The sequence below is a fragment of the Megalobrama amblycephala genome, linkage group LG8, assembly GCF_018812025.1.
Source record: "Megalobrama amblycephala isolate DHTTF-2021 linkage group LG8, ASM1881202v1, whole genome shotgun sequence".
In the NCBI taxonomy this organism is placed as follows: Eukaryota; Metazoa; Chordata; class Actinopteri; order Cypriniformes; family Xenocyprididae; genus Megalobrama; species Megalobrama amblycephala.
In genome coordinates, this window is record NC_063051.1 from 876,408 (window position 1) to 895,095 (window position 18,688).

Consider the following 18,688-nt stretch of genomic DNA (forward strand, 5'->3'; position numbering starts at 1 on the left):
AAGATCAGTGCAAGAATCATTGCTGTTGCCATTTGGACCGAGCAACAATATACAATATGATCCTGGACCTAAATCAGAACATCATTACAGCGTGTCTTCTCTTTGATGTAGCAGAGCTGTGAATCCTCTCCCCCTTTCCTTGAGATTCAAACGGTTATTTCTGCTTATCCTTTCTTTGTGTAGACACTGAGTTACATAACAAGCCTATGAAGGTTTTGCATGATGACGCTGGCACTATCTACACAGCTACGACCCCCACCACATGTCTGCTTCTACCCCTGATACTCAAGCTATAGAGTCTGGATCATCCTCCACATGCAGGTCCTGTAGAACACAGCTGCCCTCTACAGTTCTCACACATTACACTGATGAAGATGAGCACTTCTGAGTATAAGAATACTGGAGTAAGACTACAGGTGCTGCGTCCAAATTTGCAAGACGTATATTACACACTACAACCAGTGGGGTTCATCTCGCAAATACATGTCCAGACCAGGTTTTACCATTCTTAGACCACCATTAGATGTTGTTTTAGCAATGACATAATAACCATATACTGTATAATTATTTCCCAGTCTCTTTATTAGAATATAACCAGAAAATACTGGAAATTTGTATGCAGTATTAAAAAACAAAAAAAAGGCCAAGAAAACTTTCAAAATCTGATGAAAAGTTTCTCAAGAGTTTGTTCTTTGAGAAAACAGAAGTCCAGGAGATGTGGCAGGAGGTCACACTAAATACTGATTTTTGCTTAAAAAAAAACAATTTTGTTCAGTTTTTTTTTTTTTTTTTTTTTTTTTTTACATTTTATGTACATATTTCCTGTATTTTATGTTTGTTTCATAATAAAGAGACTGAAAAATAAATATGAATGGTCATTAAAACATTGCTAAAACAGCAAAGCTGGTGGTGGCCTTTTGCACAGTACTGAATAATATATATATATATATATATATATATATATATATATATATATATATATATATATATATATATACATACACACATATCCATTTTTATTTTTATTATATAATACACACAAATTGAATGCATAAATAATTTGTCCCCCCAAAAATCATAAAATAATAAATAGTAATTCCCATTATTCTCAATGTGATTCTACCAGTTTTACAAATGTACAAAAATGCTAATTTTAATTTTTTAAATTAAAATACTGCCATGATGCACAAATACTTTACAATTTAAATAAATACATAAATATGTAAATCATATAAATAAAAATATGTTTTTTTTGTGTGTTTACATTCAAATAATGACAATTACATTTTTTGCATTATGATAATGAGCATTTGTGGGCTAAAATGCATTAATTTCAGAATGCAAAAAATCTTGAAAAAATGCCTTCATTTTATTTACGCAAAATATTATTCATTTGTTTTTGTGTGTTTTTTTCAATACAGGTACTGAAACAGTATTTTGACAGCTTCAGTCTCATTTTTCTTTAAATGAAAATGATGACTGAGAACCATAAACTTCTCCACAGCACAAGGGGTTTTATGTAACATTTTTCACCCAAAAATCATTAACAAACACACAGGACACAGTGAAGTATCAGGCAGACATAAGAAAAAATGTATTATCTTTATAACTGGTGTGCAATCTAGTGGTGCATTAATGTAATTGCATCTTTTTAAATTGCACTGCAGGTTTATTTATCCTTGAACAGATATTGTGTATGAGGAATATAATTCAGTCAACACTGATATCTAACCATGACCATGAGCAAAGGCCTGTCGAGATGTTGATAAGCGACATTTATCTCAAGAAGACTAAATGAGATTAAAATCAATGTGAAGAAATGCACTCATTTAATAACATTACAGCACAGACGAGTGATCTGACAGCAATATTAATAACTACCGGACGTTTAGTGTTCATGTGCAGACGCAAACCCCTGTCTGTGCGTCTCTGCATACGGGAGATCCAAACCAATTCATTGAACTGTTCTTTCAGGAAAAGGGTAATTCAGTTATTATTTGATGACTTGAACGCTAAAACAAAAATGACTGCAGTCAAAAAAAAATAAATCTAATCATAAATAATTATAGAAAGCAAGATATTATGAGGTTAAGATGTGATTGAAGGAGCAAATATGTTTGATTTATGGGAAGAGAAAATATGTTTATACACACACACAAACAGGCAATAAATATATCGTAAATATACATTCATATAGTAGTAATACGTATAAAGGTATATCAGTTTCTTTTAGGCTCATTAGGACTGTTTTCACTTCATATTGAACAACTTAAAGCATTAACAGAGAGAAATTGCGCCTTTACAAACAGAAAAAGAGAGAGATAGAGGATTGACATTCCACATCAAGCGAATCCTGACCTTCTGTAAATCCCATAGAGCCACTGAGCTCGTGATCAACACGTTATTACCTGACGGCGACTGGTGGGACTGCGAGACTGACTGTTTACACAGACAGACAAACAATAGACTAATACACACGAAAAACCTGCGCCACCAGACCACCATTATGCTAAAATAGCGAGAACGGTTCCACGTCTGTCTCGCCAGCGACAGACTGAATGGAAACAAACAGACCGACGACGTGCCATTATGAAGAAAGGACGGATGCCTCATTGAGAGCTAAACAATCTACATATCCCAATAGGCTAATGGCCTCCACCGTATTTGGACAGCAATTGACTCGGAAGCATTATGCAAATTAAACCAGGCTGAGCGGCCAATGACAACAATGGAGACAAACACAACATCAGCTAAAACAATAGAAGCTGCTCTGCCTGCATTTACTGGAGGATATTTTATGATGATATTGTGTTATAACATGGAAAATGAGAACCAGCTTGATCTGGAAATTGGACAAAACACAGCAAAAATATCATTATTGTCATTGCGCAGATAAAATCTGCAGGATGGATCTTCGAAAACTATTCATTTAACCGTTTATAGATGGGAATATTTATTGTGCATAGTAATACTATGTGTGGATATGGTAACGACATGTTGTTTTTATGCATTTTTAGTGCACAAAAACAAGGGTTGCATTGCCAGAGCTTTGGTTCCCATGCACAAGATACAAAGTCCTCCTTTACTTTTGCCAAAACTACGAAAGAGACATAAGCCGGCATGGTACAAAGTGACACACTTTTCCCAAACAACTTTTCAAATGCTGTGCGTGGGCCGTTCTTGATGACTGAGCACTCTTTGTCTTTGTGCAAACGATCACTAAATGGAGACGAATTTGTCCATCGTGGTGGGCTTCCAGCAGACGCTCACTGCGGAGCAGCCAAAACTCCCACGCTGCACGTCTGCGATGGATGACACAGCTATTGTGCACCAGTGTAATATGTACTGAGTTATTATTGATATGGTTAAAAAGCGGCTTATGGCGCTAGTTCTGTCTGGTGTGTAGACTAGGCCAAATATAGCAAAAATTGCATGATGAAATACTGTATTTGGCACTTTGGATACTATTCCTGGCTGCTTGTAAGTGTAATTAGTCATAGAACTAATCCACACATTTGTGATTCTTTAAATCATGTGTCCTGTTAAGGAGAGTGTGCTGTTTATTTACTAAGTGCCCAGACTTACGATTTTCACCTGGTGAACGATAAAACAACCCAAAAACAACATCCTGTCAACCATCAAGAACAATCTAGCATCATGTACTGTAGTAACCACACAAAACACCACTCACAACCACCAAACCTACAGTCCTTTTTTAGCATTTACAACCATAAAGACAAAACAAAAAAAATATTCTAAGGGTTACACATCATGAAAATGCAGAAATAAACAAAAGCATGTCATCTTATAAGTATTACACCAAAGAAGAGTCTAACAATCAATTGAATTGTTAGAGTTCTTTGACCGTTAAATGTCAGATACTTGGCATGCTTATTCTATTGCCTTTTACCCCCCCTTAAATATTTTTGTAATCATCATAAATTAGTGTCATTTGAAAGCTTAAGCACTCAAAATTCATCCTGTGTTTTGAAACTGGACATTGCATTACCATTGAAACTCAATTTGTGATAACTTCAAATTTGGAACACAACTTGGTTAGGCATATATGGCAATTTTAGAGTCCAATTTGTTTCGTAAAATATATATTTTGCATAAAATAAAAAGTATTTAGTTCAGTACATTTGCTGTACAGTAAACAAACATATAACATTTTTACATTTTTTATTTTTTGAAGTGCTTTCACTTTTGCAATAATCTGCTAATTGCCTTATATAAAAAGATTTCTGAATTGCAAAGCATGAATTAAAGCCATTTAAGTTCATATCTATGACAGATAAAAAAGAAGAAGGTATTTTCTTTGAAAGTGTATGTGTCACGATTCCTGTCAGTTCCTGGACTACACTTCCCACACTCACTTTTAATAAAGCTTTGCATATGGATCCCTGTCTGAGTCCAGCTTTGTTACAGTATGAATGTAAAATATTGCAAGGAATTGTAATAAAATATTTATATATTTGGTCCCACTTTATGTTAGGTGGCCGTAATGTACTTACAAAAATGTGCAAAACACATTTACTGATATTGAGATGGGATATGGGTAAGGTTAGAGACAGGTTTGGTGGTATGTGTAGGCTTAATGGTGAGTTAACGTGTAAGGGATGGGTCAACAGTGTAATTATAAATGTAAAAGAAATTAATTACAGATGTAATTACATGCAGGTTGTTCTTAAAATATAAGTAAAATGTAAAAACATGCATGTACACAATAAGTGCAAACTATTATAATATCTATTAACTATTAAACTAATAGCTATTATAACTATAATATCAAATTATTCATTTAAATGTAAGTACATAAGAGTAAAGGACACCTAATATATACTGGGACCATAAATCTAATATGAAATGGGTCTATTTTCAAACAGTCACAAATGCAGAAGTCAGAAAAAAACCCACAAAATTAGAAACATCAACCCAAAACACTATAATTACACAACTATAATTCTAATAAACAATTCCAAAATAAGTGGATAATTGTTTCTTCAAAATGATGACAAAAGGAGCAGCTGGGTGAAATACTGTTATTAAACTTTGCAAGTTTATGCGTAACAATTGTGAACATTTTTAAAATAAACTTCAACGACTTTGTTGGGCAGAAACAATTGATGAAAAGTCCAGAATTATTTCTTTCCATTCTATGTCATTGAATGTATTATTCTAAAAGAACTTACACTGGCAGTTAAAATGATTTGAGTTCTATTAAGAATAGAGCGCAACAGTCAAGTTCCTTAAGTAAAAACTCCAATCATTTTCTCCATTAGGAAACCGATTTCGGACGATAACTTATAAAGCTTAAAAAAGATAAGATAGACCTACTGTGAGCTTCGAGGTTGTTGAGTGATGGTATTTGCTTCTGTTGAAGCCATCAGTCCACATTATTTCAACTTATTTTTTAAAATAATCATGTTTAACAGTGGGATTCCTGGTGAAAATCTCATGCTGTACAGAAAATTACACCAATCAGAGAGTCGAAAAAGCAACACGCTGCAAAAGAGCTCTTTAGCTCCTACATTTTCAATGCACAGATTGGAGTAAAAAAAATAATAAAATAAATAGGACTGCACCAGTGACTTCTGCACCACAGACATCTCCACTAACCTCAGAAAATATGAAAATATAGTTACTACGGTTTACTTTTGTTCTTATTTGAACTCTTCCATGTTAACTGCAAAGATTCTTGACTATTATTGTAACATATTGGCTGGCCTACCACTAAAAATAATCTACTACGAGAGAGGGTCACATTGAATCAGATATTTAATAATTTAAACATGAAATCCAGGACGTCTTAATCGCCCTATTAGCTTCATACAGCGGTCAGAGTCGGGCTAGATCTTACAGACTGTCTGGAGACCTTCAAGGTCAGGCGAACCTCTGCCTGGGTGGCATCTTACTGTCTCCTCAGATCGATAAAAACAACATCAGCGATAAAATACCAGTGATGCTTCATTCTTGTAAAGGGCTTTCTCACCAAACATCCATGTGATACTCATGTACGTGGATTGGCTACAAAAATCTTTGCTTTTTTCTTGTTTATGCACGCATACAGTCACTTTCACACATATACACCCATGCATTCTTAAAAAAACGAGCTCAGAGTGGGAAAATAACCATTGCCTTTGCGTTTCACCCAATTCCTGCTTCATTTAGGGCCGCAGGAGGTACTGTAACAGAGCAGCATTATACCATTATTTGAAAGTGCGTGCATGTGAGCAGTCATTGTCATTTTACTATTATTATTTCAACCCCTCACGTTCAGCTCTCACTTCACGCACACCAATCACCGCACAAAGAGGCTGCAGTTGTCATGGAAACGTTGTGGCGACTTGAACCGGAGACAAGAGCTCCAAGGCTGTACCGTTTCTAGGCGACTACAGGTGCGCATCTCCATTTCTATGGATGGAAACCCCAAAGATGAAGGACATACACCTCTTTGGACACTGTTGCGACTTCAATAAATGGATTCCACACATGCAGTGAAGTCATCAGAAGAGATGTCTCAAGCTTTATAGTGCGCCTTCTAAGGGAGCATCCTAACTAGACAATTAGGGATGAACCAATATGAAAATTTTGGCCGATACCGATAACCGATAATTCTTTATATTTGAAATCCGATAACCGATATATTGGCTGATAAATCTAAATCAAAATTTGTATATAATTTTTGAGAGCCTGATTACAAAAACAAAAGTTTCACTATTAAAAACCATGTCCTAAGCACACAATTATAATGTTCTCATTATAATTTTACAAAGACTATATGACAGATTTGTGCTGCACGTTGCACTTAACTGTATTTTCCTTTTTGAAGTGATTTCAATCATATTTCAAGCAAATCAAATCCATAATGGAGGACAGTGCTCATCTGAAGTGACTCAGCTTAAGGAAATAATCCATTATTTATCGGCTTTAATATATTTATCTGTAAAATTTTCTTATCAGGTCGATAATGATAACATTAAAAATGAACATATATCAGCCGATACCGATATGGTGGCCAATATATATCGTGCATCCCTACTTAGAATTGTTTTATTATTAATTTGCAATTGTTTTAAAAAGTACTTATTAAAAATGCACTAATGAATCAGATATTCAAAGTCTGTAAATGTATTAATAATAATAAAAAAAGTAGGCTCTGTCCGAAATCGCCCCTATACCCTTAAATAAGGCACTATTTGAGGGGACAGACATTTGTAGTGGTGTCCGAAACTATAGTGGACATTATCGAGTGCACTCTTTCAATCCCACAATGCACTGCGATAACAAGTGTACAACCGATATACGCTCAAAAGCTAAAGAATACACATAATGCACTGTGAGAGTCACATGGCAGACGAATTTCAGCGTCTGACCAGAAGATGGCGAATGCAGCTGAATCATCCACATCTACAGTGTAATATCATACAGGTATAAATTCCTTTTTAATTGAAGACTAAATGGTTTGATTAAGGTTTATACAGTTTCCATGACAGAGTTCAAGATAAATCTATTCATTACTACTGGAGCTGCCAGTTTACTAACTTTCAAATAATTACTAAACAGCAAGGTGCACAAACTATGCAAAAGCGGTAATTTGCTCACTCATTTTCATCCACTCCTTCAAGTGAACTACATTAGTGGACTAATGTAGGGAATAGTGAATGAGGGTACAGGGGGCGATTTCGGACACAGCCGTAGATCGTTTTAGAATTGGAACGTGATTCCCAGAATCTGAACGTGACGTGCCTAAAGATTCTTACCTCTACTTGTGATACCTTAAAGGGGCGGTTGATTAAGATTTCACTTTTTTAACTTTAGTTAGTGTGTAATGTTGCTGTTTGAGCATAAACAACATCTGCAAAATGATGACGCTCAAAGTTCAATGCAAAGGGAGATTTTCTTTTACAGAATTCACTGTTTAAGGACTACAATAAATGGCTGGTAGAGACTACAACAAGCTTCTTCCTGGGTTGGTGACATCACAAACCCCAAAATTTACATAAACCCCACCCCCGGGAACATGCAACAAAGGGGGCGGGACCATGTTGGGCTGCTTTAGAGAAGAGGAAAAGTTGTTGTAGTAGAGTGTTGTTGTCATACCGTCATTTTATGCCAGACTGCTTCACAAATGAGGATCAATTCAATGCTGGATTTGCACAAAAGTTTAACATGACGGCACATGCTAGTGGATGAGTTGAATCTACTCCACAGCAACTACATAAATTTATCCACTAACCATTCAGAAACGTCCAGTTTCATTCTAAAAGTTGTAACTTCTTCCTGAGTCTCTCCATCAGTGTCGACTCCGGTTTGAACAATGTAAGAATGAACACCATTACTGACAATCCACATTTTGGCTGCGTGAGATTCTCCAGCTTTGTTGATGTTGAGCAACCGAAGCGTGAGCTGTTAAAGCTCCGCCCTCTTCTGGAAAGGGGGCCAGGAGCAGCAGCTCATTTGCATTTAAAGGGACACACACAAAAACAGCGTGTTTTTGCTCACACACAAATAGGGACAAATTTGACAAGCTATAATAAATGATCTGTGGGGTATTTTGAGCTGAAACTTCACAGACACATTCTGGAGACACCAGAGACTTATATTACATCTTAGGAAAGGGGCATTATAGGTCCCCTTTAAATGTTGTCTAGGTAGGCAGTTCAATAGGTTTTTAAAGCAGAGCTTCCCATCGTGCTACAATTCAGAGAAATGTGGGACAAGAAGACGGGCATCCATAACAAAACTTCACTGAACATTTGGAGTTTATTCAAATTATGGCACTTCATATAGCTCCAAAGGAGTTTTTCAAAAAAATAGTGCCTTATAACCCTTATTTAGCAAGCAAACTTTGGCAAGAAACACCAACACTAGTCCTTCTAGCACACCTAGTATTTAGTGGGTCACTTTCTATTTCTGTCATGTCACATTAAAAATTCCCATCCACAGTGAAATCTCACTGCTTCAAAATCCGCTCCACAAAACTAACATCAAATATGTTCTGTTGCATCGCACTGAGTTTTCACTTTCAGTGTGCATATACTGCATAGACAATTTACTTGCTGTAATATTAAAGCCAGACTGCTTTGTTGCATTTCTCAAGCCCCTGAGAGAAAGTCCATTCAATTAGAAAATTGCTTTATATTTAGCAGAACTATAGCACAACCTCAGTGAAAAAACAAGAAGCAAAACTCGTCAAAGGCTAATGAATAATACAGCCTGACTTGTATTTAATAGACCTCCTGTGTGTCATACAGCCTAGTGTGCCTAAAACACATTTCGCCTCATTAAATATTCAAAGGCTTCATCAAGTATAATAGACTGTCAGAAGTACCATTATGTGAAGACAACCGTGCCCACTTAAGGCTAACGGACATGGCAAGACAGGGTAACCATTTCAACAAGCTTCTGAAGTGCTGTGAAAACATCTACATGCATCGTCATACTGCATCTTTTCTTTTATCACTAGGAGCATTACACAAAAATGCCCTCTCTGTTACACTCAAGTCAGATTTGGCTGATGAAGAGATGTGAAAACGAGCAGATTCTCTTTCCTGAGGGGTCAAATCTCAACATTTGCACAGATTATGAACTCAATATATGTCATTTTGAGCTTAGGGAAGGAAAATGTCTGCTGTAGACAAATAAAACCCAATGGTTCAGTGCATTTAATGCCATATATCTTGAACTGCTACAGTACATCAATGGCATATGGATATCTTAGTCCTTATGAAATGCAATTTAATCAATATAGCCTGTATATGAAATATAACCCATATTATCACATGAAATACATCATTTATTTAATATATAAATCAATATAGACTATGAACTATATAGATATGCATTGGAAACTAAAAAAAAAAGTATGCTATAGATGAACAAAATGATTTGCAAGGTTCGGTATTTTTTAAAATTTTATGTTAAATCTGATACTTATGCATATGAATATAATATTATGAATATAATAGGAATATAATGAGTGTTATACTATATATATATATATATATATATATATATATATATATATATATATACACACAATATTATATATTGTAACCTATATATGAAACAACACATTAATTGTGATATAAAATAATATTAATAAATATTAGCATGCACTGGACATTATAAAGCATTAAGTATGATGTTGACAATTAAAACTAAAATGTTTAGTGCATTTAATGCCATACCGAACCACTGGATCACAGATATTAAAAATGTCTGATGTAAAATCTGATAAGTTTATATGGATTGTTCTTAATATTTAAAAAAATATATATCAATAGAATCTGTACTATATTGAAGATCGTGCATCAAATAGTCACAGTCTCATATGATGGCTGAGGGTGGCGTGTTGAATATTAATTTCCCAGCCTCTCATATTTCCAGCTGTTGGCTGAGTTTATCCTTCACAGGTGTCAGAACGTCATAAACATCTCTCACCTCTCCCGGAGCCTTCAGCAGCCGCGGCGTCGGACGCGCTCGGTGTCGCCTCGTCGCCCTCGAACAGCTGGTTCACTTCCCCCTGGATGTCACCGGCAGTCACCGTGAACCTCTGGCTCATGCTGTCGCCGGTGGCCTGAAGCGGACTGACGGGGAATGAATGAAGGCGGCTTCGCTCTCTTCACCGGCTCCCGCTGGAGGAATTCGCCGGTGATGCAGATGTGCGCCGGTCCGCAGTGATCAGCCCGGGAGTGTGAGAACTGATGTTAACGCAAGAGCATAAACGTGTGTAACGTGTCCGGTTGAGGCGTGCGTTTTATTGTTCTTTGATAAAAGACACTGAATGAGTGAGTCGCGAGCGGATCATCAACCGGTGTCTGGACTAACCGAGCATCCGGGTCCTAAAGCCCGCGACCAATTAGCCTATCAATCAGAAACATTGATCAAGCCATTGAATGATCGAACAGTGTGAAGCTACACAATATGAGCTGAATTTATCAGTAAAACTAGCATAGATATGATATAAGCCATGGGGTTTTCAATCTTTTAAATGCATGGACCCCCATCCTAAATGTTTATAGGCAGCCAACTATATTTATGTATATAGACCCAATTAATAGGCCTACAATATTATAAATGTGTAAAATATTCTGTTTCTATTATATTAAGCTACATCATTGTGTATTTTTCCTATTCACTGAACTGTAAGATGTACATTAGACATTTTCATTTATTTTATCTAATTATTTTAAACAAATGTAGCCTATTAAAGGGTTAGTTCACCCAAAAATGAAAATTTTGTCATTAATTACTCACTCTCATGCCGTTCCACACCTGTAAGACCTTCGTTAATCTTCAGAACACAAATTAAGTTATTTTTGTTGAAATCCGATGGCTCAGTGGGCCAAACCTGCAAAACAATAAATAAATACATAAATAAATATATGAAGAAATAAAAATAAAAAGATGCATAAATAAATAGGCCTACATAAAATATATACAAGGAAATGTGAAAAATTAAAAAATAAATGAGTATTTATTTTTATTTCTTATGTATAATTGTATTTTTTCCATATTTATTTGTTTTTTTTCATTTATTTATTTATGCATTTATTTATTTCCATATTTATTTATGTAGGCTATGTCTACATTTATTTATTTAATTTAATTTAATTTATTTATTTATTGTTTCACCCTCCATATTAACTTAGCCTATTATTTATTAATTTAGTGCAAATTTCATTTACCTTAATCAATTTAAGTTAATAATTTATTTCGTTTTCTTATTCTTATTTATTTAAAATAATAATTCTTATTTATTTAAAATAATATTTATTTTAAATAAACAAGTTTATTTAAATCAAGTATTTAGTTGTCAAACATTTATTTTATTTAAATAATTTTATTTAATTCATTTTAATAAATGTATGCATTCATTTATTATTTATTTAAATCAAATTTGATTTATGTATTTAGTTTTATCAAATATTTATTTTATTATTTAATTCAATTTTGTTTATTTTAATAAATTTATTTTAATCAAACACATTAATTTATTAGTTATTTATTTAAATTATTTTATTTACTTATTTGAATTAATTTATCAAATTTATTTAGTTTTATCTTATTTTTTATTTATTTATTTATTTTTTTTTTTTTACATTTTTTACTCTGCTCTACTCTGAACCAAGAAACCTAAGTTCAATATTTATATTTATCAGTTCATTTCTACTGAGACACTAAATTGAAAATGTATTGCATTTCTGCAGTGTGGTTTTGCTGGGGTCAAACTGAATGGATATCATTCACATCTAGTATGTGCTTTATGACACCACAGAAGATTAAAGCCTCAGTTTCTGCCCATTACGTTTTCATTGGATCACATTAACATAAAAACAATTAAGGGAAAAAAGAGGCTATCAAAATTATTATTATAATAATTCAGCAGAACGGGTCAGTAACACTAGAGGGCGATAACAGCAGACCAGCGCGACTGACCCTCCTCAGAAGAACAGATGAGAGAAGATTGGAATTTCTGCACACATATTTATACACATCTTTATCTATGCTCATGCCATTTCTATGCATGTTCATGAAACTATAAACTCCAAATGAAAATGTAATGTAATGTCCAATCTAAACCGAGAATGTATGATACTGAACATGTGTGGACTCTGAACTGATAAAACCACTGATAAAGTGTTTGACACCCGTATCATGTGATCGACAGTGATCTTGTCAGACAGGAACCGACAAGGCAACTGACTGGAAATAACAGGAAAACCAAATTAAACAGTAAGTAGCGACCAGTTCTGTCTATCCATGCAGTCTTGCACTGACAATTTAGGGATTTTGTCACCAGTTAGTGACTTCACCACCCCTTTTGAGACTTTTTAAAAAAAGTTTAGGGACAAATCTAGCAACTTCTTGGACAAACCTTATCTAGATTCTTATTTCCCCCTCTGATCTATATTCATATTTATATAGATCAATGAATTTGCCATTATGATGTCATCTAGTGACATTTAGCTACCTGTTTTTGCTACTTTCAATTGAAAGCAGTTGGCAACACTGCTGCACTATTATGAACAGAAGTTTTTTAATTGTATTTATGCTTGTAGTGTTACCAAAAAGTGAAAATTCTGATATCATTTACTCACCTGAATGTTATTCGCTGCTCTATTGGGAATATGCATGTATTATCCATTTATTTGTGTGCGTGCGTGTATAATTTATTTATTTATTTTTTTTTAAGAAAAAAACGTCCTTTGAATTAATCACATTATTTTAAGGTCAAATCTACCTTAATCCATATATCTGTAAAGATTCAAGGTAACCAAAAAAACATAAGTTGTCGTTTCGAATTGTGTTATATTACATATTAAGAATGTGAGAAACGCAAGCCTGTTCGCGAATCGCGATAGCCTACCAGGACGCACGCATTCATCATTATACACGGTAACCAATGAGGTAGTTTCTCTCCGAATTTTTGTCCTTATATGGTGTTGCTCAAGTTCCCGCGTGAATCATGATTTGAGTGGACGGAAGCCGATGAGCTCTGGGCTGCGTGATTTTTATTTGGTAGTTCGGTGGTTAAATATTTTTGTGTAAAACTTTATAATTAAAGTACAGTGCCCCAGACAAGACATGTAGGAAAAAAAATAGAAGGCTACTAATTTGTTCCCTCAATTTACTAAATCGTTCGCACAACTTACTAATTCTTTCCCTCGATTTACTAAATCGTGCACACGACTTACTAATTTGTTCCATTGATTTAATAAAACGTGTGGACGATTTACTAATTCGTTCCCTCAATTTACTAAATCGTACGCACGACTTACTAATTCGTTCCCTCAATTTATCATGCACACGACTTACTAATTCGTTCCCTTGATTTACTAAATCTTGCGCACAACTTACTAATTCATTCCCTCGATTTAATAAAACATGCACACAATTTAGTAATTTGTTCCCTCAATTTACTAAATTGTGCGCACGACTTACTAAATTGTGCGCACAACTTACTAATTCGTTCCCTTAATTTACTAAATCGTGTGCACGACTTACTAAATTGTGCGCACGACTTACTAATTTGTTCCCTTAATTTACTAAATCGTGTGCACGACTTACTAAATTGTGCGCACGACTTACTAATTCGTTCCCTTAATTTACTAAATCGTGTGCACGACTTACTAAATCATACGCACGACTTACTAATTCGTTCCCTCAATTTACTAAATTGTGCGCACGACTTACTAATTCGTTCCCTTAATTTACTAAATCGTGCGCACGACTTACTAATTCGTTCCCTCAATTTACTAAATCATACGCACGACTTACTAATTCGTTCCCTTAATTTACTAAATCGTGTGCACGACTTACTAAATCGTACGCACGACTTACTAAATCGTACGCACGACTTACTAATTCGTTCCCTCAATTTACTAAATCGTGCGCACAACTTACTAATTCGTTCCCTCAATTTACTAAATCGTGCGCACGACTTACTAATTCGTTCCCTCAATTTACTAAATCGTGTGCACGACTTACTAAATTGTGCGCACGACTTACTAATTTGTTCCCTTAATTTACTAAATCGTGTGCACGACTTACTAAATTGTGCGCACGACTTACTAATTCGTTCCCTTAATTTACTAAATCGTGTGCACGACTTACTAAATTGTGCGCACGACTTACTAATTTGTTCCCTTAATTTACTAAATCGTGTGCACGACTTACTAAATTGTGCGCACGACTTACTAATTCGTTCCCTTAATTTACTAAATCGTGTGCACGACTTACTAAATCATACGCACGACTTACTAATTCGTTCCCTCAATTTACTAAATTGTGCGCACGACTTACTAATTCGTTCCCTTAATTTACTAAATCGTGCGCACGACTTACTAATTCGTTCCCTCAATTTACTAAATCATACGCACGACTTACTAATTCGTTCCCTTAATTTACTAAATCGTGTGCACGACTTACTAAATCGTACGCACGACTTACTAAATCGTACGCACGACTTACTAATTCGTTCCCTCAATTTACTAAATCGTGCGCACAACTTACTAATTCGTTCCCTCAATTTACTAAATCGTGCGCACGACTTACTAATTCGTTCCCTCAATTTACTAAATCGTGCGCACAACTTACGAATTCGTTCCCTCGATTTACTAAATCGTACGCACGACTTACTAATTCGTTCCCTTAATTTACTAAATCGTGCTCACGACTTACTAATTCGTTCCCTCAATTTACTAAATTGTGCGCACGACTTACTAATTCGTTCCCTCGATTTAATAAAACATGTGCACGACTTACTAATTCGTTCCCTCAATTTACTAAAACGTGCGCACGACTTACTAAATCGTACGCACGACTTACTAATTCGTTCCCTCAATTTACTAAATCGTGCGCACAACTTACTAATTCGTTCCCTCAATTTACTAAATTGTGCGCACGACTTACTAATTCGTTCCCTTAATTTACTAAATCGTGCGCACGACTTACTAATTCGTTCGCTCAATTTACTAAATCGTGTGCACGACTTACTAAATCGTACGCACGACTTACTAATTCGTTCCCTCAATTTACTAAATCGTGCACACGACTTACTAATTCGTTCCCTCAATTTACTAAATCGTGCGCACGACTTACTAATTCGTTCCCTCAATTTACTAAATCGTGCGCACGACTTACGAATTCGTTCCCTCGATTTACTAAATCATATGCACGACTTACTAATTCGTTCCCTCAATTTACTAAATCGTGCTCACGACTTACTAATTCGTTCCCTCAATTTACTAAATTGTGCGCACGACTTACTAATTCGTTCCCTCGATTTAATAAAACATGTGCACGACTTACTAATTCGTTCCCTCAATTTACTAAAACGTGCGCACGACTTACTAAATCGTACACATGACTTACTAATTCGTTCCTTCGATTTAATAAAACATGCGCACGATTTACTAATTCGTTCCCTCAATTAACTAAATTGTGCACACGACTTACTAATTCATTCCCTCAATTTACTAAATCGTGCACACAACTTACTAAATCGTACGCATGACTTACCAATTCGTTCCCTTGATTTACTAAATCATACGCACGATTTAATAAAACGTGCGTACGATTTACTATTTTGTTCCCTCAATTTATAAATCATGTGCATGATTTATAAATCGAGGGAACGAAATAGTAAATCGTGCGCACGTTTTAGTAAGTTTACATGGTATTGCACGATTTAGTAAGTTTACATGGTATTGTTTTCAAAAGTTTGCGTTTTCAGGCCCCCAAAACGCTGTTGTCATGTAAATGAATGGCCAAAACGCATAAAAGGTTTTTCTGTTTATTTGAAAATGGTGTCGTGTAAACGGCCCCTGATTCATCAACTGGGATTGTATGGATTATCATCATGTTCAGTTTGTGTGGTTTTTGAAACAAAATAATTGAAAATTTAGGGGCTGTTTAAAAACGGAAAACTTTTTTTTCTCCGTTTTGGCCTTTCATTTACACAACAATGGCGTTTTGTCGGCCTGAAAACTCTTTTGAAATCGGGTTTGCTGGCGTTTATGTGAATGTGCAAGTTTTTGAAAATGATACCGTTATCGTCTCTGTGTAAACAACAAAAATAAGAAATTCGTGAAAATAATGATTTCAAGCACGCGTAATGTTTCTTTACAAAGTGACATCGCCATCTACTGGCCTGGCAGCAGAATACAGCGTTTTTAGTTGTTTTCGCAGATCCGTGTGAACTGAGATCGTTTTGACAACGTTGTGGTCTGTACGCAAAAAAAGCAAAGGAAAAACTTTTCATCGTTGTTGTGTAAATATACCCTTAACTGATTAAAGAAGAACGTTTGTCATTTTTGTCACTGTCATATACAGTAAATATATATAATAGTATAGTAGCCTATAGCATAGTAAGCTATTTTTTATATTTTATATGTATTTTTTATGTATTTTTTATAAATTTATGTGTTTTTATATTATATATATTTAACATTTTGTATACTTTTTGCTTTTTTTATATATCAAATACATACATTTCAGCCAATTACAGTGCATTTTCAAATCCTTTTCTGTATTTTAATGATTTCTACTTCTTCCTTTCCATTTCTATTTGAATTGCTCCACCAGTGCACATTGTGATCCGGCAGTATCAGCCCTCTGACCGGGAGGCTGTCGAAAGAGTTTTCCGAGAAGGAATAGAGGAGCACATCAATCCTGCATTCATGTATGCCATTACCCGACCTCTGCACATCACTGTTAGCCTGTTCTTTTACATCGTCGCTTATGTGATGGGTGGACAGTCAGTGGTTCTGGCCCTGATGTCTGGAGGAGCCTGGATAGGCCTCGTGTACTTCTGCTGCCATGAGTTCTATGCCGGCTACGTCCGGGCGAGACTGAACACGGATATGCAAGATATTCCTGGTTACTACCTCAGTAATCCAGACAACTGCTTCTGGGTTGCCGAAGCTGAGATGAACGGTCGGCCTCAGATTTTGGGTATGGTGGCTGTGGAAGGTAAAAATGACCCGGGAAGCGATGGGAAAAAGTATGGCGAGGTTTACCGAATGATTGTTTCGTCCTCCTGTCGCCGTGCTGGTCTCGGTAAACGGTTGGCCAACACTGCCGAAGACTTCTGTAGGGAACGCGGCTTCTCAAAGATTGAACTGTCGACCTCTTCTACACAGAAAGCAGCCGTGGCGCTGTACTTTAAGCTGGGCTTTAAACTCATCCTGGTTCATACGCGCTCTGAGAACCTGCAGTGGATAGTCTGGATGACTAGAGCCACAATTCTGACCATGGAGAAGAACATCTGATCATTAACTTTTCAGCTAAAGGCTGAAAATTACTTTTGTAGTTTTGATTTATGCATGTTTTAATAATCAGTAGTTTTAATTGATGTATGTCTTTAATAATCATAGCTGCTTAGTTATATTGCACTTTTTGCACAAGTTTTATAGCACTGTTTTATACCACACATATGTAATTAAAATAGGATTAAAGATTTTTCACTTTTGAATTTGATTCCTTATTTATTTCTTGCTTGCAATACATATCTGTGCATTTTTAGTAATTTCATTATTTCAAGTTATTTCTGTGCATTACACATGTAAATTTCATTACACAGCCCAGATGGAGCCTGTTTAGAGTGAAGCTGATTGGTTCTGCTTACATAGATTGAATTGACACCGAAAATACATCATCGATGTATACATCAGAAATGCACATCCTGTCCAGACATACATGTGATTTACATTGGAAATAAATGGACATACAAATAAAGTTATCCATTGTAAAATGATACTGAAACGCCAGTGTGGTTGGGGCTAGAAGGGATACAGCTATGGCCAGATTGTCATACCTGTGCTTACTGGGCATGTGCACATCAATATCATTGTGTCATTTTTGTCATGCTGAACAACAATTAATTACTGTGTTTGCATTATTGTAAGGGCAGGTTTTGGGTTTGGGTGTTAATAAAACAATCTGATAAGTAGCAAATTTAAATGGGTGGTTGATTATGATTTCACTTTTTTAACTTTAGTTAGTGTGTAATGTTGCTGTTTGAGCATAAACAACATCTGCAAAGTTACGACACTCAAAGTTCAATGCAAAGAGAGATATTTTCTTTTACAGAAATTACTTTTTTAAGGACTACAACAAATGGCTGGTAGGGACTGCAACAAGCTTCTTCCCAGGTTAGTGACATCACAAACCCTAAAAT

At 35.3% G+C, this 18,688-nt stretch overlaps 2 protein-coding genes across 5 annotated transcripts in view; one reads left to right on the forward strand and one right to left on the reverse strand.

Annotated features, from left to right (window-relative positions):
• Positions 1–11,248, reverse strand: part of slc12a5a (solute carrier family 12 member 5a) — a 191,724-nt gene extending 180,476 nt beyond the window's left edge. The window contains exon 1 of one of the 3 annotated variants that reach the window (XM_048198607.1): positions 10,447–11,248. In XM_048198607.1, coding sequence (XP_048054564.1) covers positions 10,447–10,567 — 121 coding nt within the window. In that variant the 5' untranslated portion in view covers positions 10,568–11,248. The remainder of the gene's footprint in view (positions 1–10,446) is intronic. The other 2 variants (XM_048198606.1, XM_048198608.1) reach the window with 2 other exon arrangements.
• Positions 11,249–12,411: 1,163 nt separating this feature from the next.
• On the forward strand, positions 12,412–17,983 carry nat8l2 (N-acetyltransferase 8-like 2). Of its 2 annotated transcripts, none has more exons than XM_048198611.1 (2): positions 12,412–12,741; positions 17,095–17,983. In XM_048198611.1, coding segments are annotated over exons 1-2 (687 nt in total). In that variant the 5' UTR covers positions 12,412–12,740; the 3' UTR covers positions 17,781–17,983. The 2 variants fall into 2 exon arrangements, with proteins under 2 accessions (XP_048054568.1, XP_048054569.1); XM_048198612.1 differs by lacking the exon at positions 12,412–12,741 and adding an exon at positions 13,428–13,527.
• Positions 17,984–18,688: the final 705 nt, after the last annotated feature.